At 37.7% G+C, this 27,806-nt stretch overlaps 1 protein-coding gene, 4 long non-coding RNA genes and 2 other non-coding genes across 12 annotated transcripts; 5 read left to right on the top strand and 2 right to left on the bottom strand.

Moving 5' to 3' along the window:
* Window positions 1–1,501: 1,501 nt before the first annotated feature.
* LOC122411180 (uncharacterized) lies at window positions 1,502–5,109 on the top strand. 2 transcript variants are annotated; one of them, XR_006261105.1, is made up of 6 exons: window positions 1,502–1,643; window positions 2,036–2,421; window positions 2,536–2,812; window positions 3,056–3,221; window positions 4,548–4,776; window positions 4,970–5,109. It is a non-coding gene; the product is annotated as an uncharacterized lncRNA (long non-coding RNA). The 2 variants fall into 2 exon arrangements; XR_006261104.1 differs by having other exon boundaries at window positions 3,043–3,221.
* On the bottom strand, window positions 3,707–16,896 carry LOC122411162 (sodium-independent sulfate anion transporter-like). Of its 4 annotated transcripts, none has more exons than XM_043419756.1 (11): window positions 16,437–16,896; window positions 11,776–12,160; window positions 7,716–7,951; window positions 7,410–7,611; window positions 5,903–6,123; window positions 5,440–5,785; window positions 4,952–5,254; window positions 4,621–4,766; window positions 4,212–4,382; window positions 3,948–4,101; window positions 3,707–3,758 (listed from the first exon to the last, which is right to left on the bottom strand). In XM_043419756.1, the coding sequence occupies exons 2-11, from the start codon at window positions 11,966–11,968 to the stop codon at window positions 3,718–3,720; spliced, it is 2,013 nt and encodes a 670-aa protein (XP_043275691.1). In that variant the 5' UTR covers window positions 11,969–12,160; window positions 16,437–16,896; the 3' UTR covers window positions 3,707–3,717. The 4 variants fall into 4 exon arrangements, with proteins under 4 accessions (XP_043275691.1, XP_043275699.1, XP_043275707.1 ...); XM_043419764.1 differs by having other exon boundaries at window positions 16,567–16,896; XM_043419772.1 differs by lacking the exon at window positions 16,437–16,896 and adding an exon at window positions 14,347–14,454.
* On the top strand, window positions 5,674–7,414 carry LOC122411186 (uncharacterized). Its single transcript, XR_006261106.1, has 4 exons — window positions 5,674–5,811; window positions 5,911–6,142; window positions 6,539–6,673; window positions 7,277–7,414. It is a non-coding gene; the product is annotated as an uncharacterized lncRNA (long non-coding RNA).
* LOC122411192 (uncharacterized) lies at window positions 7,946–17,424 on the top strand. Of its 2 annotated transcripts, XR_006261112.1 has the most exons (6): window positions 7,946–8,944; window positions 9,051–9,805; window positions 13,859–14,100; window positions 14,365–15,567; window positions 15,848–15,930; window positions 17,301–17,424. It is a non-coding gene; the product is annotated as an uncharacterized lncRNA (long non-coding RNA). The 2 variants fall into 2 exon arrangements; XR_006261114.1 differs by lacking the exons at window positions 13,859–14,100; window positions 14,365–15,567; window positions 15,848–15,930; window positions 17,301–17,424 and adding an exon at window positions 10,131–11,034 and having other exon boundaries at window positions 9,051–9,990.
* A 5,298-nt stretch (window positions 17,425–22,722) lies between these two features.
* On the bottom strand, window positions 22,723–22,796 carry TRNAT-AGU (transfer RNA threonine (anticodon AGU)). Its single transcript has one exon. It is a non-coding gene; the product is annotated as a tRNA-Thr (tRNA).
* Window positions 22,797–23,157: 361 nt separating this feature from the next.
* Window positions 23,158–27,353, top strand: LOC122411191 (uncharacterized). The gene is made up of 2 exons (XR_006261107.1): window positions 23,158–23,606; window positions 27,068–27,353. It is a non-coding gene; the product is annotated as an uncharacterized lncRNA (long non-coding RNA).
* A 119-nt stretch (window positions 27,354–27,472) lies between these two features.
* Window positions 27,473–27,554, top strand: TRNAS-GCU (transfer RNA serine (anticodon GCU)). Its single transcript has one exon. It is a non-coding gene; the product is annotated as a tRNA-Ser (tRNA).
* The last annotated feature ends 252 nt before the right edge of the window (window positions 27,555–27,806 follow it).

Below are 27,806 nucleotides of genomic sequence, written 5' to 3'. Positions count from 1 at the left end.
CTGTATCACTTTGAAGTCGCGCAGGCAAGATTCCATGCAGATAAGTCGGAGTTGCAAACGCTGCACGCTAAGCAATGCACGCAACGCGTATAACCGCAGCTATGTACAGCATTACGAATAGTTTTTACTAGTCAAATGCTAACAATAGAACGCGAGCAACCGACCACGCGTGCACGCACGCGGGCACACTCGATTCTCTATGAAACGGTGGTACAGGTTTTGTCACTACAATTGTTTCTGTTACTCGACATATTGGCTTATCCATTTGCGCAAAAACGGTTTTCTGGGGAAAAAACCTAGGGAAGGGTAGGCAAATGAGGATATTTTTTCGTTTATGTTAATCTTCGTATTTAATCGGTCGTACAATTATAACGAATTTTTTCTCTCGCGTCGGTATAAAGTTAAATTTTTGGTGAATAAAAACCCAAGTTCGTTCTCGAAAAAAAGTCCAGCGGAAATATAACTTTGTGATAATGAATCGCGATTACGATTTTCTGCGATACGGTGAAGTGATAACAAAAGTTAAAGGTGAAATGATAAATTCCAAACATGGGAGGACGAAAAAACATTGGAAGAAAAGTGTGTTGAAAATATGTGGAAAGTTTTTTATGATCAGAACCATGGAGCAGGACAAGAGAATCGTAGAGGCAGAGGGAGAGCGAAAGGATCGTAGAGGAAGACAGAGAGGGAGAGGATCGTCGAGGAAAACGGAGATCGCAAGGATCGCGGGAGAAAAAGGTAGGAAGAAGATCGAGGCCCGTTCCTGTAACCGTGAGTAACTGCACCAACGATTTTTTTAAAAATATGAGTGCGCGAAATATGAAAAATGATTTTCATATTACAAATGTAGACATTCTGCCCATTGAATGATCAAAACACGTGAACGTCAGGATGACGTTTGGATATTTCATGGAAGTATTTTTTTCAAACAATGAACCGTTAGATATAATATTTTCATATTATTTATTTTTATGATACAGTAGTTGCGATTTATAGATTTACGAATAAAATGTTCTGCAGAGTTGATATGTGGTAGTTGTGCAATCAAATTTCGGTTGAAATGTTTCTGGTAAAGATGTAAATGTGTCTTACTAGACTGTCAACAAAGTGGAGAATCTCTGTCGTATCTTTTTTCTTTATCGAAGAAAACGACCGTAGTCACATCTGTGTTAATTTATTTTGAACTAGACTTGGACGTTAGGTTAAATTTTTGGGTACATTCTACTTGGACGCTGACAGTTTTTCTCCGACGTTAATTTGAGTTTAAACTCGGTTCATCCTATCTCGAAACTGTATGAAAAAAATTGAACTGAATTCGAACCGTGTCGGAGAAAACGGCCATAAACGCACCCATCTAAACGCTTGTAGCGTTTACAACGCCAAGTCGAGCGCAAAATAGCGCTATTAACGCTGTCAGCGTCCAAGTAGAATGTACCCTGATTGATCAACAAATCGATCGCAGCAGAGCTGCGCCAGTTCAAATAAAACACGTATATCTCACGGCGATTCCCGCCTTGTTGTTAATTGTATTGTTTGCAGTGTTCTGTTTTGTTGTTTATTGTTCTGTAATTTTATTTAAATTGTATGTATATCGTGTGTGCTATCAAAGAATCATCCGGGATGGCGAAAATCTCGCCAACTATGTAAGTTTCATTTGAAAAAAAAACATAAAAATAGGTTATGATAGTCGGCTTGCTAAGGCGTTTTCTACAGAATTTTTTTCATTCGAAAACTCATTTACAACAATGCCATGTAAAAACGTGCAAAATTTTAAAAGAACTGATTTTTCCATACTCGAGAAAATTAAAAATTCTACACAGTTTAATAGTTTTCACGGGCAGAGGTAGAGAATTTCACACTTTTGGTGGTGCTTGTAACTTTTCTGCAGTTTGTTCCCTATCTAATTTTTGAAAAGGCAACTGGATGTGTCTGTCATAGGGCACCTCAATATTTACATGTCCAATTTCGTAGATCTTTTTTTTTTGATTTTGCAAATATCAATTTTTTTAAGTGATGGACTTTCCATAAAATACAGGATTGGTGTGGACCGTACACTGTTTGTGCAGATAAGGACGAATATATTTTTGCGGCAACCTGCAAATAAGAACCATAAAACAAGGAAAGGATGCGTGTGCAAAACATCGAATTATGCTACACGTCACTGTGGACGATGCTGAAGTTTCCAACGTTGGAGTCCAACGAAATGATCTAAAAAACTGTCCAATAATTCCAGTAATTCTCCAATTTATTTCCTGTCGAATTTGTACTTTGTATTTTTTCAATCTACACAATTATGATTCGTGAAATAAAAAACTGATGGATAAATCATTTTATTTTCATTCATTTCGTTGGACTCCAACGTTGGAAACTTCAGCGTCGTTCACTGTGGTTGTGTGAGACTTTGCGTTGCATGGAAATGAAGTATCTATGTTTTTAATATTTTGTATAAGATGTTTCATAAGAAATTTTATTTTTATTTTTACAATAAACTCTACGATAATGAAAGATAACAAAGTTTGCTACTTGTTTTTCCAGAAAATGCCAAATGCAGAACCTTGCAGATCTGTGGTACAGGCTTGTGGATTGAGAGGAAGATCACTGTTAGTCTTATGTTAACCAGAGGAAAATAGCCCTTCCTGTTATAAAATGGGTCGATCAATGATGATAAACTAAATAATCTTTTATTCAATCATACCTGCATTTGCATCAGACAATGTTGTTGTGGTTTAATAAATGGCCAAACTGGTGCAGCATTGCTTCCGCTGCAGGTATAGAAGTCACTATCGAAACTGCCAATGATGTAATATTGGAGGTAATAATTAATCATTATTCAATTACTAAACTAATTTTAGAGAAGATCGATCACTGCATAAGTATTCAACAAGATGATTCAATTCTCAAGAACTTGAAAGTGTTTCTAGTTAATATAAAATTAAACTAGACAGTTTTGATCAGTAGCCGTTCACACGTGAGCAAAGCTTCTGTAGGAATTCATAATTTGGATAAAAATATATGGCACATATTACAATCTACACTGGGAAGATCATGCTTTCAGTTTTTCGTTGCAATTTTGGATGGCTTCCGGCACAATGGCGCTGAGTCCAGGAAAGAAATTTTACCAACTATTGTAACAAAGATAATTTCCAACTAATAATGAACGATAATAAGCTGCATTGAGGTGAAGCCTCATTTCTTTATAATTACCAAGAATAGAAGCAATGGTAATAAAATAAAAATGACAAACATGTCAGCTAGTTAGAAATTTGAGCGAATGATACTGAATAAATGTTGAGAGTGTATTCATTCTTGATGAAATAAAAATTCTTTTTCTTCCATATTTATATCATGTTGAGTAAACACAACTTCCATCTAAGATAAAGTCAGTAAGCACCGTTCTCTGAGTACGTTAGTGAATAATGGAAAATGAATGAAACTCAGTTTTTTAAGCGACAACAATGTATTTCCGTTAAAATTTAAGAAAATCAAGTACACGTGTCAATGGTAGATTTGTCTTTTCCATGTATCGATTATCGTCTAGTTATATCGTACCATCGATGCCGCAACTCTGTTCCGTCGTTTTCTTCATTTGGCTTCTACCGTTTATCATAATCATTGGAGACTTTTCGGCACTTCGAATCCAGCAAAATACCATTCGTCTCTAATACTGTTTCTCTTATTGATTATTTGCGATGCTTTGTTCTTTTTCTCTTCATCTCTTCAGTGTCTACTCCCTGATATTGTCGATATAGTTGAAACTTCTGCCGAGAAATGAATCGATACACAAAACAGTTGAAGAAGATGGAAAAGTCTTGAGTCAAATGAACTTTGCATTGTTACATGAACTTAACGTTACAAAATTAATGACTAACCAGTAGCTATTGAGAAAATACAATTATTGTTTGTGCAAAAAAAAGTGAATTACAAAAAAATATTAATCATTCATTTACCTTTGAGAATATCATTCAATTCACTGTCGTTAGAAGAATGTCTTAAAGCGGATGGTTTGACACCTTTAAATATCGCTGCAATGCTCGGTTTGAGATTGTGAAAAATGAGTGGTTGTCCCCTACTTGTAAAGTCTTCAATCAAGTTTTTTATTCCCTGAAAACAACAGATATCTGTTAATTCTTTTCACTTACTTGTCCTGTATTTTCTATTTGATAAAATTTTCTTGTAAGTTGATTTTGCATTTCAAAATATTTCATACTCACTTTAGCAGCAGTGAAATCAGCAGCTTGTATGTGGGTTGAATCAATCACAACAGGCACTGCGTTTCCCTGTTTTGTTCCCTGTTTACTTATAATTGCACGGACGTATTCGACACTTGGGAATGAGATACTCCTGTCCGGAGTTATGGCCAAATACTCGCAACCATTGGTACTCTTCAATAACAGTGATGAAAAATTATTTTTAACTAGATCGAGTGATTGAAATTGAACGAAAGAAATTGAAATTATTCTTCCAACTAAATTAGAAAATCCCTCGTTTAATGTTTCTACGTTTTTTTTTTTCATGGAACGTTTGAATAACAACACTCATGATTCCAGAATTTTTCGGACGCATATGAAAATTCCTATGGACCTGTTTTCGAAATGAGGAAAGCAATGTTTCTCAACTCACCGTTATTTTGCGCACTCGTAACGAAGGCCTCGCTGATGCATAAAGGAGGAACAGAAGATTTATACCGATTCCAATCATTATGCCAACCTCTAGTCGCACGAAGAGGCAGCAGAGAAAAGTTACAAGAGCAGGGATCAAATCAATTTCTGAAAAAAGGTGAGTCAGTCTCGGTTCTATCGTATACAGTTCAGTATTTCAAAACAAAGTAGGAATTCTTATTGGTTAGATTCATGGTTATGCAAGAGACCATGCAAAGGATGGCAAAAGTTGTCTTCTTTCGAGACGAAAAAATCTATTTTTTTAACTCTGAAAAAAGTTTGTTGTAACTCACTCTTTGTTCTCCACATAGGTTTAACAACTTGGAGCTCAACCATGAAGACAACCGCAGCGATGATAACAGCTGCAAGGGCAGCTTTGGGAATGTAATAGAGATAAGGTGTGAGGAATTGTAGAGATACGAGAACGAGAATTCCCGTATAAACACCGCCGAGGGTTGTTTTAACGCCAGAGGAGTGATTCACTGCTCCTCGACTGAGGCCACCACTGACTGGCATTGAATGTACGAATGAAGATACAATGTTACACGCTCCTATCGCAAGCATCTCTTGAGTCGCGTCGACGGGCTTGCCATCCGCTGCAAGCAATAATTATATTGCAGTTCCAAGATTTTTTATTGGTACAATAAGCTTGAAGAGGTTTGTGATAGATTTGACAAATATCGGTTATGGAAAGTGATAAATGAATTTGCGTTAGTTAAATAGCAACATAATTCCCTGGGAAAAATTGAAATTTGTTTTGTTATCAATGTCTTCTACTTACAGAATGCTTTGGCGAGTGCGATGCCTTCAAGGAGACTGAGCAACGGTATAACGAAACAGCCGGATCCTATCACCGAGATCATATCGAGAAATTCATAAGTTTGATTACCGATACGAGCCTCGAAGGGAGGAATTTCGAATGTTGGAAAACCCTCTTTTACGTGACCGGTGAGTCGGACCGGTGATGAGCCGAGCTGTTTCTCCAAAATCCAGCAAATTACACCGCAGATGACAACAACTATTATGTTACGTGCGGTCGACAAGAACCAAAGACTTTTGGAAACTATGATCTGTAGAATCGTTGGTTTTTTTGTGTCTTTCGATATCACCGGAATGTCCTTGACTTTCTGTTCGATCGCCAATAAAATTCGTCGTGAGTTATTACAATCGTTAATGTTCAATAAATCGTTCAACACGCATGAGAATATTTCATGGCGATTGAATACTTATTCGACAAAACTGACCCTCAAAGCGAAGAGCACGATCATGCAAACGACGCCTAGCAAAGTATCCCAAAGCTTTATCTCGCCGATGTGCTCGAATACCAGTCGCCAGACCTGGAGGAATTTTCCAGCTGTGAATTCGATTCCCAAAATGTCCTTTACCTGGCTTGTCGCTATAATTATTGCTCCAGCTGAAGTGAATCCGACTGAGACCGGCCCAGAGATGAAATCGATCAAAAAACCTTAGTGGGCAGAAAAATGGTAAACTTCTTAGTAGAATATTGCATCGTTGAGTTATTCATTATGGCCCACATTGACGGATCGACTGAACTAATTTTCCAGTCGTTTTGGAGTTATGATAACGAGATAATTTTACACGATAAACTTAAGTGCATGCTAACACGATGCAACCTATTTTCCTCGTTTATAAATAGCGCTATACTTTTTCATACGTTGAATTGAACAGGCTAGATGATTAAAAACGTCGTAAACAATTATTTTACGACGGAATAATTATAGATAATTATTGCAAAGAAAAAGCTATTGCAATTAAAAAAATTCATTCATGAATATTATTCCATTACGAATATTAATATTCCCAATAAAATTGCGTTCATTATCGACGAACATTTGAATAGCTTTTGTTTTTATTTGCAGTTATTCTTAAAGCGTTTCAAGAATCGACGAATCTCGAACAAAAGAGTGACGATTGCAGATCGTCGAAGTGTGTCGGATACCATTCGGTCTTAAAACCGCCTCGACTCGTGTTTAGTCATCTGAGGCTCGGTAACGGTAAAATTATTTTTTAAAAGGCGAATACCTCGAACTGATCAACTGCACTTTTTCCACAGTAAAATGTATTCTTATTCAGCATAATTAGAGGCTGCAAAATTGACCGTTGCCTCTACTTTTTTTTACTGTTCAATTATAACTCACTAATTTTTGCAAATATTCTTTCTTTTATCTGAATTTAGCGTTGACTTTTCAATAGGATTTTTTGGACGATTTTTTTCATTGTATAACCACAACTAATAGGGTAAAAGGGTAAAGTGTAAAGGTTGAAATATTGGAGTCGAAAACGTAGAAGAAATATATAATTTTCAAGCGTTTGGAAAAAAAAAACGTAAATTTGAAATGAATTTTGTGTTCGCATTGGCCGGTTAATGATCATTTGTGAATTTTGTCATTAGAAGCTGCATCGAGGTGCGATTAGTGCGTTTCGTTAACTCATTTGTGAAACGTGAAAAACTGCGTGATTGCTTTCGTGATGTAGTAATTTCGGTTTAACAAAACGATTACGCTGAGGAATTTGTTGTGCAAGCACGACCTGAACAGCTGGAATTTCCGTTCATCGTGATTTATAACACCAAACTGACTTATGATTTTTTTTTCTAGGATTGCGTAACTTCCGTACGTGCTGGTACCGAATAAAAATCAATTTGGCGCGAGGGATTGCATAATTTATTCAAGGAATTCTTCGTTCTATTCTGCTCTACCGTAATGGGAGAATTGCCATTTGGTAACTTACCTAATTGTAAAATTCCCATGAGCAACGATACGCAGCCCGAAATAAAAGTCAGAAGAACCGCAAAATCTGGACCGAGATGCGCTTTTGCAAGAGTTTCTCGTGTTAATATTGCCGCTATGGCTGTTGGACCCACGGGTACATCTTTACAGGAACCAAGGATGGTGTAGACGAAACATGCCATGAACGACGAATAAAGGCCGTACTGCAATTTTGTTCGTCAAAAATCAGTTTTCAGCTTAAAGCAGATTCGTTCAAATTTTCTGAAGCTATCACTTGGACTCATTAGTATGCAAATCGCATGAATACCTGCAAAGGAAGTCCTGCGACGTTTGCATACGCAATAGCTTGAGGAATAACCGTTAGACCGACCGTGAAACCGGCCACTAAATCGTTGGCTATATAATCTTTCCGATACTTTGGTAACCAATCGAGTATCGGTATTCTCTTGTACAATAATTTCATTTGACACGATCTCTTGATTTTTCGATTCAACCATCTTACGGCTGGTGATTTTGTGGTCCCTCCTTCGACGTCGAATTGCGCTGAAATTCATTAGAAATAACAACCTTTTTATCCATAGCAATTTTGTTTTTTTTTTTTTTTTTTTTTAACGGGACTGAAATCTCCGTATTTTTCATTGATACTTGTGGTGAACTATTCTTAACTAGTTATTCGAAGTCGAATGGTATTGAAAGATGCTTAAAAAATGCATTTTAAAATTTGGATTCAACGTTAAATTTCTTATTAATACTTAGAATCGCTGGATTTCGCTGGAGTCTAAATAAAATCCGTTTTTCAATACACAGCCCATTTAGAAAGTTGATGCAAAGAAGATGAAGTCGCGCGTGCCAGATGGTATGCGAGTGGTGAAATAAAAGTTCAGGAAATCTTATTGATTTACGACGTTCCGAAAAATCGATTGGCAAACTTTTCACTTAGCGAATGTGTATTTCAAGCTGTTGTGCCGTCACGTGGAATCTACCACAGACCGAATCGACTTTTTCGTACGTCGAGACACACCTGCTACGATGTCCAGGACGTTTACGTATTTCCGCGATGCTAATTGACCCACAGAATGCAAACGATTCGATTAAACTTTCTGGCGCAATTTAATAGTCCACAAAAATTGCTTGCCCAATCGGCGTTCCGGATTCATCGAACGAAATCGGAATTTTAGGAAAATCCTAAAATTTGAGATATTAATCACTAAATGGGTTCGCAGCAGCGTCACGTGAATTGGGAGCGCATCCGACAGTCCCACATTGGCGAGTTTTTTCTTGCAGCATTTAAATTTTCATTGATATACGTAGCTTCACTCGTAGGCCATCAGAATTTGAATTCAATGGCAGCAAATGTCGTTGATACAATCCACTGCAAGGCTACAATAATGAAAAAGGATTTTCGACCTTCCTTGTGTCAAAATTCGGTTTCAACGACATTGAGTAAAGTGTGTCGCATACGTCGATCGGAGGCAATACGCTGTCGCAACAATCAGTACTTCTTACGAGTGTCATCCGTTCGCGCTTCGTAATTTGGTAATGTTGCGATTGGTCCCACTTCTCTTTTGTGCAATGACCAAAAAACGAGATCATTTTTCTTGTATTCCCAAAGAGACTAATTGAATCCGTTGAACTTTTGCAGCCGAGGATTTGGGATGATTCACTGCAGAAAGTGAGCGAGAACGTTGGCAGATTCGAGAATGTGATTCAGAATTCAGAGACGAATGGAAAGAGGTTTGGACAAAACAAGAGTAACGCAGTGATCCAGAGCCAGCCAGTAAAATCGAAAAATCACCGAGCAGAGTTAATCAACGGGCTCATCTTAAGAACTTTTGATGCACGAATTAAAGGCTGATCATGAAAGTTGAATCGGAGGCTAGAAACACAAAAATTTGATGAGAAGGAGTGAACGGAATTGATTGAGTAAACCAATAAGATGGAGCGACTCTGAAACATGGCATAATTTTCAAAAACTTTGAATTCTCGTACATAGTTTGCCTCATTACAAATGAGACCCCGTTGATTCGTGCGGTTTTCACGAGAAGATTCATTTCGTAATTGAGATGCGTTGATATTAAGCAAAGAGAAAGGAGAAATCCAATAGGTGAAAGATGAAACGCTTCACGCGTTTACTCACGAGGTCTCAAGCAATCCTACGCAAACTAGTAGCTCCGGCTGCCAGACTTTTTCTACATGGAAATATAAATCACTTTACCACTGAGCAAAGAGGGTCGACGAATTTGCAAACTCGTGAGATAGAGGAAGGAGAGATCCGATGGGAAAGGGAAGAAGAGAGAGAGAGAGAGAGAGAGAAAAGGCGAAGAGTGACGGAAGCTTCTGACAAGAGCAAGACCGGAATGCCTGATGTATGTTTTTGGCTACTCGGACTCTGCTCTCGTGAGTAGAATAATAAAAAATGATACTTCGTTCCATCCGTGTCCTTGGTCCAGGGGTAATTAAAAAATAATAATTGAGCCCGAAACAGATGCCGATTTCAGTATTCAATTGTAGGAGATTGCACGCGTTGTTTATGCAGGGTCGATTGAAAAATTGCTCAGCTCGTTCGTTCATATTAGTCCGGAGTAAGTATGGTTATAATAAGTATCAGTAATGAAGGCTTTGCGTCTCTAGGTCAGCCTCGGACGCAGGTGACTGCTCCGAGAAATGCCTTGACCAATTCATAAATTACACTTTTATGACGTGCTCACATTTACGTTTACAGATACGCGATTTTAATTGGCCCCCTTGACTACACACGCTCTGACACTGCTGACATAATATTAACGTCGGAACAAGCGTCTTCTTTAAAGGACGTTGATCTCTTGGGAATTGATTAAAACGTCGTAATTGGAAGAGTACTTTAACGCCATTATCTCAACGTCGAGTCTCTTTGCTTGGGTCAATCACCGTATAAAACTAGTAAATAATACACAGCCAGAGGGCAAAATCATGTGATTTGAATTTTTTCATTCGCACGAGTGCACGACAGCAATTGAATATTTCATTTGGTCTCGTTGTGTCGTTTACATCTCTTGGAAAAATGAGACTCGACGTGTGGTTTCAAATTATACAAATGGTCTGCAAGCGTACACCATGCCTATCTCCGTTTATGCATGTCCTATGTCAGAAAATAATTCATTATTCGCTACGCGACCTTCAAAGAAATGGAGCACTGTACGATCCCATTGAATAGAATCTCTTTCGTAATTTGAGGAGATCGTTACTACCTTTAAAAATGTATTTATCTCTTGAACGTTGTCGATCGAAATTCGTAATAAACGAGTCATTATTTTCTTGCAGTGCTGTAATATGAAGTCCAGTAGCACGATTTATATTTTTTGATAAATTCTTCGTGCAAGACAACAATGGAATAAACCTGCACGGATGAACAAACGAGTGTTTGAAAATTGCGGTCCAATTAAAACGACCATGCATGTCGCTCTTGATGCCAATTATAAAATATCATGAATTACATGTAGCGTACGTCATTCACGTCGATACAAACAACGCTCGCTTATCATTACTTGGTATCAGGATCCGATCGTACTTTGCATTCTGTAGCTCGATTTTTCTCTCCAGATCCTGTCGATGGTCATGCAATTTCTTAGTTATGAGAGAAAATCAACTATTTCTATTGATGTTAAAACAGCGATTGTGTGTACGTTTTTTTTTTTCAATTTTCTTCGAGAATTTTATTTCCACGAGTGTTTTTATCTATAGAAATGTTCTGTCTTCAAGAGAAATTACGAAATAATACAATGTTTTAATTCTTAGTGTGCACACCTTCACAGCGAGACATTTCGTGCACACGGGGTCACTGTGACCCCAGGGCATTTTTGACATCGAATATCTCGGTAACTATGCGCTTTTCGGAATAAAAGGTTTAGTCACTTTTTGCAGTGAATTGATCCAACTTTGAGGCTGCAAAGTCGGATTTCCAAAAAAATCTTTTTTCATTGTTCAAAAACGTGCTCAAAGTTGATAGTGCGCATAAACGGCACTTTTTCGGTTAAATCTCTCGTAAAAAATTAAATTTTGAGTTTTGAAAAAAATCCTTACAGAGTTTTACAGACAAGGGTTCATGCTTTAAGGAAAAAATAGTTCACTTTGCAACCGTTCCAAAAAGTGTATTTATTTTGGAGTATAAAGTGGCTATGCTCCCTACTTTTAGAGAGGGGATAACGATTTCTTAATATTGGGGGTTTTACTTATGAGATGCTCATCTGTAAATGCTATTCATTATGGGAGAAAAAAATGTTGGGGTCAACCTGACCCCAGATGCACACTAAGGGTTAATATTCGAATGAATCGAGAAATTGACAATTGCAAACGGAATTGATCTCCATAATTTTCTTGATCAAACTCACCGTTTCCGTTAGTCGATTTCGTTCGACGCTCAGGATCTTCTGCATTACCGAGTCTATCCTCGATGTCTCTAGTTAAATCTAGAGTTCTCGATTTGCCATTGTGCACCGGCTCACCGTGTACGCTGTAACCAGTGAGTCTGACCTCCCGCCGATTTTCACGATCGTAATCATTTTTTATCTCGTATCTCGCCATTGTCCCGTTTTTTTAAAAATAAATACTTTCTAACGTTTATGCAAATATTGGAATGATCGATCAAGTTAGAATGCGTAGGATGACGACTTTTAAAATACTCGTAAAGAAAAATTGACTCTTTGGGCAAGACCTCGCTGTTGCTCCTTCAAGAAAAGGTGATTTCCATTTCCACTTATGAGTTGGGTTGCCACCCTGTGAACAACAGAGATAACTGTCAATGAATTTTGTAGAGAAAATTTGTGGAAGCCAAAATAAATATTAAGGGGTCCACCCTAAATAGAATTTTCGAAAAATCAATTTTTTTATTGCATCCTTCGAAAGTATACATATTTAAAAGTATCATACTAAAATTTTATAAATATCCGAGCAGTCTAAGTGTACTTTTGAGCGACGTTTACTCGGCTGTCTGAGCGCTAAAACGCACTGCCGAGAGCGGCACCGCGTACCTGCCTGTGTTTAAATACTTTTTTCTCAAAATTACGTTTTTGGACGGCTCGTTGATAAAATCTCCGAAACTATTCAACCAATCCTTACCAAATTTTTACCACATGTTCTTTATGGTCATAGCTATAGCGAACTATTTGTTTTTGCAAAAAACGATGAATAAAAACGTGCTTTTTCGTATTTTTTGGAAAAATGATCGTCACTTTGTCATTTTTAAGAAAATAAAAAATCGTATGTTACGCGTTATAGCCATTTCCCTACAGAATCTTAAACCAATTTTTTTTTCCCCGATCATCCATTCCAGAGGTTTTATCAATAGCGTACACCCATCTTTTTTTTCGACTCGTCTTCGCCCCATTTTTCCGTACGAAAACTGAGTGAAATAAAAATGAAAAAAAATTTTTGTGTATCTTAAAAGTGTAATTTTCAGGTCTAACACTTTTTATATCCATATTTATGATTTATACCGTTCAAAAAAATTCGTGAAAACAGTCTTTTTTTTGCCCATCTAATTAGAGTAGACCCCTTAAGAGGAGTAAAATGATTCTATTTTTGTGGCTGATAAATGAGAACCCATTAAATGAGAACAATTAGATGTGGAGAGATGAGTAGAGAAAGTGCTTCAAATGGTATTGAAAAAGAAGCAAATGGAACTTCCACGTTTTTATGCACATTATTATTGATTTCCATTCATTATTCATGTAGACAAAAGCCTTATCGATATTCATTTTATCCCGTTAATAATGACTTAGCATACCTCAACACTGACACGCTTGTTTTGCAAGAAGGCTCTGCCTTCAGATTAATTGTTGGAAATGTAGCATTCATGTTTGCACATTGTAATGCAATTTTTGTTTGTTTGTACTTTTATTCAAGCGTGCGCGTGTTTAAAACGATTTTATGAACGAGCCACCGTGATTTTACTCGAAGGTGATCTAGACAAATTTTAGCATCTCATTACGCGGAAAGGGGTTTTTTTATGCGAAAACAATTCGTCGAAAATTCGTTTTTAATGAATCAGAAAAAAATATGATTTTCCACTGGAGCTGGAGTATGATTGATCACTAACGTATCGAAGTAGTTTGTTGTGTGTGAAATTATCATTCGGCACCGGTCGATAACACACATTAAGAAAATTATTGTGAAATTATCAAGCAACGAAGTTCTGATAAAACTTTCAATAAATAAACATCATGAATGCTGTTTTAAAATTCATTTTTCGCTTTAGGGAAAACACGCGAAATTTGTGTCTTCATGATTAGGAAAAATTCATTCAACTTTTAAATTCTCGAAGTGACGGGCGCTCAACGAAATCGTTCGAATCGTTGCCATTTCGAAGCGAACAAAAAATTCGTTTTTTCTACGTTAAATAAATTCCTCACATTTTTCTACGTAATAACCGACTCAATAATTGTGTTAAATCGTACGTTGCTTCTTTGGTTTCAGCGGATCTATTGAACCGTCCGGTAAAAGATACGTTTACAATGAAATGCAGCGTTGGGTACACTACTTCATAGCGCATGTGATAGCGCGATGACTGTCGGAAGATTATGCACACGACTACCTGTCGAAGTGCTCGCTCTCGGCGACCACTCAACAACTATTGAAAGCGGACTATTCACGAGGATGGAAAAGCAATGAGAATTGAGATTAGTTGAGCAATATTTATTCGACAGTATACATCAACGGTAAAGGCCCAAATTTAATTATTTTTGAATATTTGAACGAAGAATTTTTCATAATTATGTGCAGACAAATTTCCAACAAAATGTTTAATGCACGAAAATATTTCAAGGATTGGATTATTCAGTGGATTATTATGAACAATCGTTTTCGAAATTTTGTCAATTCAATGTATCGGCGAACTGCAAAGTTGTAACTAAATTAATAGCGAATGTGAAAAATATTGTAAAACATTAAATAATCTAATGTACCTTTGAATATTTGCGCAGTTTATACCAATCGGCGTCACTCGGTTCGCAAAAGCAAAAATCAGACTAATGTGCGATGCAGGATGTTCCGTGTTACACAATACAGACGGAAATGTGGCCGGATGAGACTAAAACCTCTTTCTTATACCAATACGATACGCAGAGATTCCCTGACTCGTGAAATCATGTGAAAAACAAATAGATAACAGGAAGATCACGAGTCGTCTCGGGCGATCGTCATTTTTGATTCGACACGGCTAAACAATTGACGACTCAAACGACAAGCAAGGATAGGCACGCAAGGACATGAGAAGATTGATCGACCAATCGCTGATGGATCAGACGAACGAAACATTCCAAGAATTTATTGATATTATCTTTATTTAATTTATTATATTTATATTATTTATTTAATTTATTTATATATCGTGTTATAATATTCCATCGACCGTCTCAATTTCGAATGATCACTCGACCCTGGATTCGTCGCAGACGGTTCGATAAACTTGAAAATCTGGAAAAACATTTGAAACTTTGACCAATCGATTTATTCTCTGTCAGAATAAATGGCCAGCTTCGACATTAATATGCGAGCTGAATACGTTAGTAAATGAGTTGAAAAACGTAATGATAAAGAAAATATTTAGTTAAATGTCACGAGACTTTCCGGTCTTCGAAAATGAAATATTGACAATAAACATTGCGTATTGGGTCGTCGTTACCAAATGGGAACTTTAGTTTTCGAATCAACAGGTGCGATGGTGCAAACGTCAATCACGAGTCTGCCTTTCGATCACGCGCATTGTCAGCCACTGAATCACACCCACGCATCTTCTCATTCCTTTCCCCCGCGTAATATTGCTATGGACGAACGGAAACGTTTCTTTCTTCAAATAAAAACATTAGTATTGAAAGTTTATCAACGCATCCTACGACCCTCGTGGAGAAGCATTAAAAGCAATGTTTCCAATCCAAGTGCTTGGGTTAAGTCGGTGCCACGCTTTTGTTGCAACTTATATCGCGTCTCTATAACGATAATAATAATGCCAGCGTGTATAATCGCCGGACGTTCTGTTGCTTTCTCTATGAGCACGTGAGTGTCACACGAGCTCAGATTTCAAAGAGTCAACACGAATTATTATTGAGTCGATATGGAAGTCAGTCCACAGGATTTTTTCCCGTTGAGTTTCGGTATTGAGACTAAAAATTTCGAGCCGATTCGTGGTAAGTCAAGTTGAAGGGGATTTGAAAATTTGGAATTTTCAAAAATGCTTCGTAAATTCGATGCTTTGAAGAATTGCAATGAATCTTTTTATAATTTCCACTCGAATAAAATTGATGACTCACTTTCTACCTTAAAAAGTTTTCATTTCATTGTTGAATATATATATTCGTAAACACGGGAAATTATATTTTTTCTGCGACTTTTGTTGATAAATCCACAATAAACTGTGTTTCGTAATATTTTTCGATGTCAGGTTGAAAATCATTTTGCTTGTTGCAGATTTGATCCGTAATGCAGAGTGAGGTCTTTATAGTCCCGGTGGAATAAATATTCAAGCAAAAAATGAGTGTGATAGAAGCAAGGTTAAGTATCGCGACTGAGAGAATTTTCAGTTATTCGGTAGATACGGATTACAACCTTGATTAAAAAGGCTAAATTTGTTGGATTTAATTTTTTTTTTTTTTTTTCATTTATCCTATTAATTTTGAATTGTTCACGTTCGAAGCGTTGGGGTTCGATAATTTGAAAATTGCATTCGTTTTTTTTAAATAAAATATGGCTCCCTCCAGTTCGTGCTGTGAATGTATAATGAAGTAATAATTTTCGAATCGAACATTTGGATGGTTGAAGAATGAAATCTTTAGCAATTTCGATTTAAACAATGGCAATTTTAGCTATTACGATCGGAGCATTGGCGACCTTGACAATCTCAATGGTAGCAAGCCTCGATCTTAGCAACTTCGATTCCAACAACCTTGTCCATTACGATTCCGTAATTTTTTCGATTGCATCTATAACGTGACGATAAATTGGGAATATCGAGGTAATAAAATCTATTGTAGACAAGTTTAGTGTATTTCTAACGTACCATGGGATTTCAACGGATTTTTTAAGAACTTTGTTTCGTGTAATCACTGCGGTGGTTTTCGATAGTCCATGTTTGTGAAAATTCGGTCCATTTCGTCGTGATTAAATCGTGGAAACAGTTTTTTTCGTACCTTCAAATCACTCGTGTACCGAAGACATTAAGGACCGTGATTTGCACTTTTATCCAAACTTTTTCATTCGTATCCAATAATTAAGTAGCGTCGCGATTCTGTTTAAACTTTAAAGTATATTTCTCTCGCACCGCGATTCGGAATCAGCTCGACGAATTATCAACGTCCTTACAGAACGTCCGAACGAGTCTAAAGTCACCGGCGGTTTCAATCAAGACTTCTCGTATGGCACAGTGTACAAGTTCGTTCTCTGACAGATCCTGCGAGCAAGCTTGCTGAACAGATCGACCGCGCATGCGCATCGGTTGAACGCCTCTCTGTTTTATGCGTACGAACGTTGCAATGTGAATGCTTCAAAACATCGCCACGTGCTCTTTTTACCTCTGAACAACGACTCTTCGCGTTAAGCATTTTTTTTTCTTCCATTGCAATTCGTTCCGTGTTATTGAATATTTTTGTTAACCGTTTCGGGGAAAATCGACTACTGTGATTCACTGTATTGAGCTCGACAACATATTTTACTCGACGCCTTGTCGTTATATTTAAAAGTTCAATAATTTTTGTACACATGGTCTGTAAAAAGTGTCGCATTTTCTCAGTTTGAGATCCAAGGTCCTTTAATTTTTAGTGAGAATCTCGTTTTTCAACAATTTATTTACATTTATTTGTAAACATGATTGTAACAGCGATATGGAGATTAGTCGTAGTTTCATGGGTTCGTATGTCCTCTATAGGAGTGTTCAAAGATTTCGAGTTGTGGACAAGCACAAAAGAATTAGCCGTGGGGACTCGAGCGTTAACCTGATTTTCGAACATTCGAGCACAGGCTCGTTTCTCTCATGAAACCAAAATCGCTCGACCGGAATGTTCATGGATTTTCGGTTTCGGTATTCGTCATCAAAATAATGCGGACAATTTTATTCTCTGTACTTTCAACTGTCAATTGGAACTATGAAATTTGAATGACGAATAAAATGAGCACATTTCGTGAAATTACAAGAAGGGTCACTGTGTGTGGCAGCCGGATTTTTTGGGGCGTTCTCGCAATTTTTAGCGGCGAGGAAAGAATAATAGACTTTTGAAATTCGAAGGCTTCATTTATTGGTTTTTCTATCTGAACTAAAATCGTACAGGAATTTTAAAAATTAAGGGATTTTCGCGCTTCGAAATATACAAAATTTCAATTCTCAAAAATCTTTCCTAGCTCAATAATCCTTCAATATTTATCTCTGCATGATTTTAGTTCAGGCGATATTAACTACTTTACAAATCGAAACGTTCTTTGGTATTTTCATCTCAGATTAACCAATCCCCCGGAATCGTGAAGACCATGGAGAAACACATGGGTTCCTGTGGAGTAGTTTTACACCGAATTAACCCGAGATATCAGAGTTAAAAGATTCTATCACAGAGTTGAAAAACCAATAAACGAACCCTTCGACTTTCAAAGGTCTATTTTTGTTTCCCTCGCCGCAAAAAAATCGCGAAAATACCCCAAGAAATTCGGCTGCCGCACCAGGTGAGCCCCTTAACTCGGAAATTCATTTTGAAAACTTCGCCCAGCTTCTATCTCATCTTCTAGAGACGGGAGAGAATTGAGTTTCTGTGTCTTATTGTTAGCCTCGAAGGTATACAGGATATCCAGCTTAGTTCGATAGATATAACGACGTCATGGACGTCACACGTGCATGGGCTGTTTTTCCTGCGCATTATACGGCCAGAAACTTGTAACGACAGCAGGTATCTCCTTTCACTGCTCCTTAGTTTTCTGCATCCTTTCTATAACAGACCGACGTGAACGTAAACAAGGAAGATGAAGATAAAAACGAATCGCGTATTCGGTTGTCAGTGTTTTTTTATCATTTCTTTTTTTCCTTACGAAACATCAGTGACCACAATGTAGGGTGCGATAGTCTACAAAAACGTTGTGTAACTGATTAGACTACATTTGAACACACTTTATTTTTCGCGCTTAGAGCTAATAGTCTCACTATTCTAATGACAAACATATTTTCCACTTGACTAAAAACTGGCTTTTTTTCGAAGAATCGATAAATTGAACGGAAAAATTTACCGAAATTGTTCGTCATCGCGTCTAAATGATTTCTTTTCAAGTAAAAACGAAAGGAAAGGAAACGTTGAAAACCGAACAGCTCGAAAGCATTGACGAAAGAGCTCGAAGCTGTTTAGAGAAGTAAACCAAAACGAATGGATCGGATAGTGGGAAAATAAAAATAAATCGAGCGAAAGGTCGCAAGGATAGAAAATAATCCGGTTTCATTAATAGGCGGCAACGGAGAATTTCGCAAATGCATCTGTACTTTTTCGCTTGCTAATAAATAAGAAGCGTGTGACGTATGATAAATTTTATGACAACCGTAATAACGCCATCTGTACTGAAACCCGTTTGGGTACCGGCATTATTATCGGGACGGAGATGGGCTTCCGGGCCGAGAGCGAGGAGAGAAAAAAAAGCGAGTGAATGCAAAACTGGTAGCGAGTTCATTGGAGCATAAGCGCTGGAAGAAGCAGAACTCCGTTTCAATTCGAACTTCTCTCAAGCTGGGCTTGTTCTCGTTCTTATTAACCATGCCGTGGCACAATCGAGCAATGTTTTTACGGTTTACAGGCCCGTGGGTTCCCGTACCCGATGCGCGTGCAGAAAAGTTTGATCGCATGTGCGAACTGAGGGGCAACCTGCAGGGCAAACCTTTGTACTTGAAATTTTGCGTCGCGGGATCTCTGACCCTTTGTAACGATGTTGATGAGCGAGAGGAAACGAAAAGGAGAAAGAAGAAGCGGGTTGCCGTATAAACTGCGTCACCGCGTGTCCCGTCGTTCTGTTTACACTCTGTCGTGCAAGGGGCCAGGAGAGAAAAAAGCGAAAAAATCTCGTCCGTTGCGTCGCTCTCTTCTGGGGAGCCCCCTTTTGACCTTGACTTTCTGGAGACCTTGGTTTCCTCCTCGTGGCTCTTTTCATCTCGCAGTCTCGGTGCGATGCATCTACACGCGCCACCGATTACGTTTTTCGTAAAAAAAAAAAACAATTGAGTGGTGAAGATTTTTCATGGCTCATCGGCTTTGCCTTTCGCGAAAATTTGTAAAGACATTCGAGTGGAACAAAACAGAGAATGAGTGTTCCAAGAGGCCTGAACGACTGTTGTTCCGACACGATCGTTTGCGCTAGAAAATTGTTGAGGAACCTACGAAATCGTTACCATGAATCCTGTGCATCGTTCGGCGATTCCTCGGATTCTTTCCATCACATTGTTGAGTCTTATTCTTCGTGTTTATTCCATCGACGAGGAAGGTCGAAAAAATTACGTTTTGTAGTTCACACCAAAATGTAAACTCTGACGAAAAATGAGCTGCACAAAAACGCGTTTTTTATGAAAATAAAATGATTACATATTGTTGCAGAGCACTAAAAAATGAATAAATTTGCCATTTAAACTTTTGCCGTATCTATTTTAGTTTCAAAGATATCAGCGAAAAACGAGAGAAAACCATCGATTTTTAGGAATTCATTCCACCCCTCGAATATGCGAGCGGGCAGCTCATTTTTTGTGAGAGTTTACACTTTCATGTAAACCACTAAATGTAACTTTTTCGAGCCAGGTTGCGGGGGTACGGTAAGATGATTTTTTTAGTGACTCAGCAATCTTGGTATTTTCCGTAATTTCGCTTTCTTAATTATTACGAATTGTCTGTACGATTTTTCCTGTGATCCCAGGTTAATACCACTTTCAGCGGCCTCCAATAAACGTTGGCAACGCACCAATGTGTGAACTAACGCTTCGCTGTAAAACTATGTATCACGAACCCTTCCACAGCGACGAAGGTACCCTTGCCGCTTGGTGATTTGTTTACAATCAGCGTTGAGCCTCATCCCGCATTTCGCTACTGTTTGCCAACGTGCATACGAGTCGTGAAATATTACGAATTTTCTGTTCGTGTTTACTCTTCACGCGCATCGTCGTCACCTGAACACTTGCCTTGTCAGGGAAAATATTCTCGCCGTTTATTTGTTCTCATTCACTGTTATTCTGGTATGTTCCATAAATTCATCATCATTTCGTTGTAATTAGAAGCCTCCGTTTTTTCGAGTTCCCGGTATCTTCTCATTATCAGAGTTATTGATTAATCAATTTTTTCGATTTTTCCGACCCGAAGAGATCCGACTGTCCGTCGAGGGTGTCGAGCATCGACGCTCGAAGTGTGACGAACCACGAAGTGCTGAGATGTTGTGCGTGAGTGTGAGAACCCCGATCGAAAGTTTTCCTTTCACTCCATTTTTCCTTAAGTCACAGGTGCTTTACTATTACCAAATCGCTGCAAGTTATCACGACGAATTTTTGTATTGATCCTGGCACAAAAGGCTTGCTCAACATTATATGCGTTGAGAGACGTTTTATTTTATAGATACCTCTACAGTATCGCTTTCCAAAGCACATAGTAAAAACACTCTTATGGCGACGATCGATTAATCATTCATTGGAAAGTGTCGCAATGTATTCTGCCTGAGAAAATGTTGTTTTCTTCGTTTGCTCAATTTCCGTCGAATTTTTTTCTGCGTTTGTTTGTTTTTATTTTTTCGGCATTCCGTTCGTTATTTCTCACTCGGATTATGCGGAGATTCGAATCTTTTGAAGGCATTTTGTTGATGCGAGTAGAATTTTTTTTTAGTTTCTCTATTTCTCGTTGGGAATTGACTGACTTTTTTGATTTAAATTTGTTTTGTGATTTTTATTATTCTTCGTTTGCTCCTGATACTATTTTTCTGTAATTTCTCGTATTATTTGTAATTCCTTTTTTCCAACATTTGAAAAAATGCAGAAAAAGTATTCGAGGCGTTTCCGTCTTTTACTTCCCGCTCTTGTAACTGTCAATCATTATTAACTCGCTCGTATCGTGGCTATTCTGCGTGTGAAAATGACTGACGAGTTAAAAGGAAAAAAAACAGCGATCGTCGAAAGTCGAATATACAAAACGCATGACTGGAAATCGTCAATAAAATTCTGTGGTATTATAATCGCGTGACGAGCCTTGCGCTTCGCTGAAATTTGTCTGGCAATACTTTCGTGTAAACACTTATTTCGACGTAAATGGAAAAACGAAATAAAAATTCTTGCTGTTATTCGTTCAACTTGGTGCGCGGATCGTAAATCGCAGGTACATGGACAATCTGCAGAGTATCGCGATAGCTCCGACTTAATACACTTCGTGCATTTTGCTCGTAATTCCTGAACGACTACGTAATCCTCGAACAGCTGACGTCTGGTTACACTGCACTCGTGCGCTGATAAGGCCCCAAAGTATTATACCATTTGATGGATGATCTCGTAAACGTTCCGCACTAGACATTTTCATCACGAAAATGGCCTGAAAAATCGTTAGGATTTTTTTAGTGATGAGAAAAAACGTATTTTTTGTGGATTCAGCAGAATTGATGGAATGTTTAAATCCGAGCAACTAAACGACGCTGAATCAGGCGAGTCGGTATTTCATATTTAAATAGAAATGAGTTGTTGAAACTGACGTAAAAGTTTTATTTCATCACGATCCTTGGAGCGTCCATGGAACCCAATAAAATAGTCTGAATTTTCTGCTGAGGGAGGCCTTAAAATCCACTGCAGCTTTTCATAGAAATCTGCAATTTTAATCCTCTTTATTATTTTTTCCAGTGTGCGAACTTGAAAAAATCGAGAGATTTTGAACAAGAGAACATTTTTTCGAAGTCTACCTATCAATTTTTTCTGCTTTCATAGATTTTCAGAAGGTTCGTCATGCTTTTCAATTCGGTCATATAGACGATGCTAATCTGTTTTCGGTCATTTGCATCCAGAATGGAATCTCCTCGAGAAGCATTATTGTGTTGGAGCTCGAAGCTTTAAGATACGCGTTCGCATTGCAACAATTGTGAAGAATTTTCCCCGAAACTGAATGAATCGAATCCAGTGTTAAGGCGTATGTGTTCAGTGCGATGGAAACCTCATAGATGCCGTTGCCAGCTGTCCGATGTACGGCATTTTTACACTAAAACGGCAATCAATATTTTTTATTATACAGTCAGTGAATAAAGAGTTCGATTATAAAATCGAAACCGAGGCAGGAAAAAATGGAACGAGTTTTGAAAAAAATTCAATTCCACTGGGAAGGCCCCGGGGGGATTCGAACCCCCGATCTCCTGTTTACTAGACAGGCGCTTTAACCAACTAAGCCACGGCGCCTGTTGAGTTTATAAGTCAAAGGGAATCTCATGAGTTTGCGCAACAAAATTCGCGTCGTTCGAGTTTAATGAAATTCCTTTCGAGCATGCCTCGAAAACGTAACTCTATGCCTCAAGAACCTCGTCACACACGATTAACTTCCGTACGTGTTCGAGCCAGACTGTTTCCTCACGAGAAGGATCGAATAATTTAAGATAGTATGGTAACTTGAAAATCATTGGAAAGCTAAAAAAATCCAATGCATACTTACGTGAGAGAGTAACAAAGAATGCACGTTGAACGGAACAACGAAATTTTTGCAAGTTCGTCAGCGTATAAAAGTTTTTTTATCAATGTTTCCTGAATTTGATATATTGCCGAATTGAGAAAAAAAAACTATTTATGGGATAATCCAATTAAATTAATTAAACAAACAAAATCGTTCCGTTGTAATAAACAAAGAGGTCACGACGATCGCGTTACATAATGTTATATATATATACATGCTCGTGATCCATATACACGAGTATTTATCTATAGATAAGTTAAATCTATATCTATGTTTCGATGGTATATATTTAGTGCGGTAGACCAGTTAGTAAAAATATAAAAAAACGTAGTGGGGGATTATGTTGAACCCAAAGTAACTTTATTGTGGATTCGGTTTCAGCGTTGTCGTCTTTGTGTGTCTCCCTCTTTCTCTTTCCCACCGTATGATTATTCGTGTCCACTGGGATGAAACGAATTTCGAATGCTTACGGCGACGCTCCGCATTCTGTGCTACAGAATGCTCAGAGACGTAGAATTTCGCCACGTTTTTCGTCGTTTAAGGTAGATTATGCCTGAAGGATTGTATTTTCTGGGTGTCTAAATTGCATCGATTTTTACTGTCTAACGAAAGATAACATCACTTTTAATTAATGTCAGAGTTATTAATTCGAAATTGTAAATAAATTTTTTCAACTTATTTTTAGTATGAAGATATTTATTTATAAGGCATTCATTAATCGGGGATCCATCACTGACCGAACCCGAAATTCCATTCGTCCCTGGCGAAAATACTATAGTTTTTTATGTAAAAAATTGCATTAGAGAGCGCGAAGGGTAAACACAAAGGGAAATGGATCAAGAAAAAAGTATTAATAAATAGACAGAAGGCTGTGACAGGGATGGGCCAAGCTAAGAAGAAACAAAATGCCGAAATAAGCAAATGTGAGGTTTTACGAGTGCTCATTACCAATTTTGTTTAAGGGGTTCGTCAATAAGACGAATTTGATATGCGTGTCAGTCGACTACCCATTTAAACTCTGCATTGATTTTAAGATTTTCTTAATAAAATCGTTTCGTGCATGAACTACCTTAAAATTTCAAAGAAAATCGTGAAATTCCTTTTAAAACAGTGTCGTGCCTTCAAGATCAGAAGGAAACGATAATATTGGTGAATAGGTGACGGGAATAGCATTTGCGATCATACGCATCAGAGTTGTTCGGTCGACTCTGCGAAGTTTTTTCTCCTCAGACATTGTGACAAAACAGGTGAAAGTAAATTCATTGTTTTTCGAAGGGACGCTCAAATGACACCGGGTCGTCTCACTAGCACTCTTTTCGTTCAGTTTTGCGCCCCGCCCCCTCGCCTCCCGCCGAGTTTCCGATCGCCCCAACCTTCTCGAGAACGAAGTGTGATTGGAGAAACAATAAATAACGAAAAGTTGTGTAAGCCGTGGTGCCGAGGTCGCTGAGCGGACTGAAATCCCGGAATTGCAGAAGCTGCACGACGAACGATCGTCAGACACGGATGTACGCGCGTGGCCTCTTATTCCTCATTCTTGAACACGTCCAGTGATACGATGCGAATAGTAATTGTTTTCTTCTCTTCCGTTTTCCTACGTAACCAACGGTTCGATGATTACTCACATATCGCCAAGAATAACGATAAAAAAAAGCGTGTAAAATATTAAAATCGACATTAAAAATGTATTGATGGTTTTTTAAATTAATTAGTGTTGAAAATATTTTCGGTGAATAAACTCCTCGTAGGCCTGTGCCAGCAGCGACTTTATTGAGCTTTCTATTTCATTAAAAAGAACACTGAATTCAGGAAAATAAAAGTAAATGTCAAAATAGTAAAAAGGAAAGTAACCGAATTAATTTTCACAGATGTAATAGTCTGATAAATTTGATAAAAAAAGGTTCCTCAAAATATAAGTAGAAGTTTGAATATCCATTGAAACGGCACTCCCTTTTATTCGAACCAAATATGACATTTGAACCTCGCGCCGAGCGAGCTCGCACTTAGCCGCTCGATGCGACTCTCTGTGGCTTGGCGTGAAGGCTATTGCTTTATAAAGAAAAACTCTTTTCCTTGACATTTACATTCATTTTATGTTCCAATGACACAATTAATTTCATTTTACACGAGGCAAGATTCAACCAAACAAAATAAATAAAAAACTCAGTTTAAAAGACAATTAAGAAAGTCTAGATAAAACTTGTCCAGAAAAATCCTATTGCGTGCTGGATCCAACGGAAATAGCCAGTCATGAAGAAGCGTTTGGTTCCAGGAAAAAGATCCAAATTAATCGTAATTTATTAATTTAACAATTGCAACAAGAAAATTTGATTTAGTTAAGCTTAAAAAAGTAAAATATGATTTTTAGATGTTAAAAACACTTATTTTTATTTAGAGATCATTATTCCCTCAAAAGCGAGGGAAATCAGCCTCAAGCTTGTCCACCCACGTACGAATAGAAATCAGTTGGCCAATCAGTGAATTTAGCGAGCAAAATTCTGGTTGGAGATTATTTTTCTCAACGAATCAAAGTTTGAGTTATTTTTGGACTGAATTATCATTATTATTTCTTTGTCTGAACGAGTATAAAAGACCGTGCGGAGCAGCCACGCGGCAGCTCATTCTCGAATCAGCTTTCGCTTCAAGTACAGAGGTAGTGACTCTGGAAAACAAGCTCCAACGAACCAACCAACCCGTAATATTCCAAATTTCACGCCGAGAGGGAGGGGACTGAGCGATTCCGTTCAGGCCAAAGATTCGAGGGTGAAATTCCTTTCCGATCACACCGAGAGGGAGGGGGACTGTGCGATTCCGTGCAGTTCAAAGATTCGAGGGTGATAACCTTTCCATTCCTTATTGAGAGGGAGATTCTTGGCATAGGGCCCTTATCTTTGACCTATTTTGATTTTCTTGTTGTGAGCACAAATAGTTCATTTTAAAAGCACAGAGGCTCACTATCTTGTTTGAAGCGAGACCTGTTTCAATTCTATCAAAATATTTCGATTATTCAGAAAATTATTTGACAAAAAAAAATTATTTTGATTTAATCAATCTCAGTCGATTTATATCGAGTCCAACCATAAATTCCGGTTTAAATTTGTATAGAGTCAAGGGATTATTTGGATTGATTAAATTTGAAAATCGAGAAAATTAGGAATTAATTTCTGAGCTCACAGATAAGAATTTACGAGAATTAGCAAAAGAGAGCAGAAATAATTAAAACTGGACACAATTCTTGAAATAATAGAGCGAAACTCGGAATTGGGCAAGTTTCTTGACATTAGAGGAAGAAATCATACATTTGGACAAGTTTATTGAAATTAGGGAAATATTTTCATTTATACCACGAAACACCAACGATTTGCATCACATTCTCATTTGTTTAATAAAATTACTGTGAATAAACACGATTATTATATTTTCATACACAAACTCTTAATCTCTCGCTCATTTTCATGCCTGCTCCTAAAAATTTAGTAGCTCGAACTTACGCGTAGCGGGTGACGTCTAAAAGCGTACCGTTACACCATATAAAAGTAATAAAAATATTTTAACCGGCGTACTGTTTAGTCCTTAGATTTCAAAAATCATAGACACAATATTATGCATGTATACACACGTACCTATGTATGTAGCTGAATTCAAGTTTCTTTCAATTTGCTGCTGATACAGGGCGATGGAGAGCTTACCGAACTCATTTTTAATAGAAGGAGCAAGAAGAACGTAAAATAGTAAAATTTGATAAACTAGCGTGCATGGTTTACTTAGGTTATTTTGAAAAACCATGCACGCCAAGTTTTCATTCAAAAGCTTGAATTTTCATTCTAAATTGTGAAAGAAAAAAATAAAAACAAACATCATCCGTACTTGGCTTGATTGAATTGATACGATAATATTTTAGTAAAGAAACAGAATAAATATATTAGAGGAAGTAATTTTTTTGACCTTTAAAAAGTTTTTGTTGGGCATTTTTTTAACAGCATTTCATCGATATTTCTTTCAGAACTTACAACGTGAGAAATGGCAACTTTAGGGGAGGAGTCGGGGGCGTGTATTGACTCGGAAGCGTGTCCGCAAGGCTGAAAGATAGTCAAATCCAAAATTTGGCACAGATGAGTTCAATGGAATGAGAAAGATGCAGAAATCCAACTTGAAAAATTGGAACGTCAAATGGACTCATTTGTAAGATAGAAGTTGATGGAAAAACTGTTAGCAATCAGATAATTTCGAAAATATTTCATTGAGTTAATGAAAAAATAAATTAAGATTCAAGAGCATGAAGATACAAATTGGATTTGTTATGAATTGATTGCCAAAGTCGAAATACAATGTTCGTGAAAACGTATAATGAAGAGTACAGAGCCCCGCTCAGAATGAAGAAGCGCACCGTGAAGAGGAGCCACCGTAGGACGAGGTGGCCGAGTGGTTAAGGCGTTGGACTGCTAATCCAATGTGCTCTGCACGCGTGGGTTCGAATCCCATCCTCGTCGACTGCATTTTTTATCGTCGCGAGAAAAAAAAAACAAAACGTTGAGATAAAAATAGACTTCCAAGTTTCCTCGCGTTAGTTCATCATGCTTTTTCAACTATTTCGGTTTCTAGCATTCCAGGCGCGCAAAAACTTTGAAGGTTAAAGTTCGTCGGAAAAAAACACCTAGGAAAGAAAATCTTTAGAAATTGTCTATCCTCGAGATCACCGTTTCCTCGTATCGTATAATTTTCTTCGTTTTTTCCTCATTTTC

Source organism: Venturia canescens, chromosome 1 (assembly GCF_019457755.1).
Source record: "Venturia canescens isolate UGA chromosome 1, ASM1945775v1, whole genome shotgun sequence".
In the NCBI taxonomy this organism is placed as follows: domain Eukaryota; kingdom Metazoa; phylum Arthropoda; class Insecta; order Hymenoptera; family Ichneumonidae; genus Venturia; species Venturia canescens.
This window is presented reverse-complemented; position numbering and strand designations above follow the sequence as displayed.

Excerpts from the sequence above, each read along its gene's own strand:
- LOC122411162 (XM_043419756.1), bottom strand. The coding sequence starts at position 11,968 with ATGGCGAGATACGAGATAAAAAATGATTACGATCGTGAAAATCGGCGG. Across the intron at positions 4,102-4,211 it reads CTGATTTCACTGCTGCTAAA|GGAATAAAAAACTTGATTGA; the intron begins GTGAGTATGAAA and ends TGTTGTTTTCAG. Across the intron at positions 3,759-3,947 it reads ATTGAATGATATTCTCAAAG|AAGTTTCAACTATATCGACA; the intron begins GTAAATGAATGA and ends ATTTCTCGGCAG.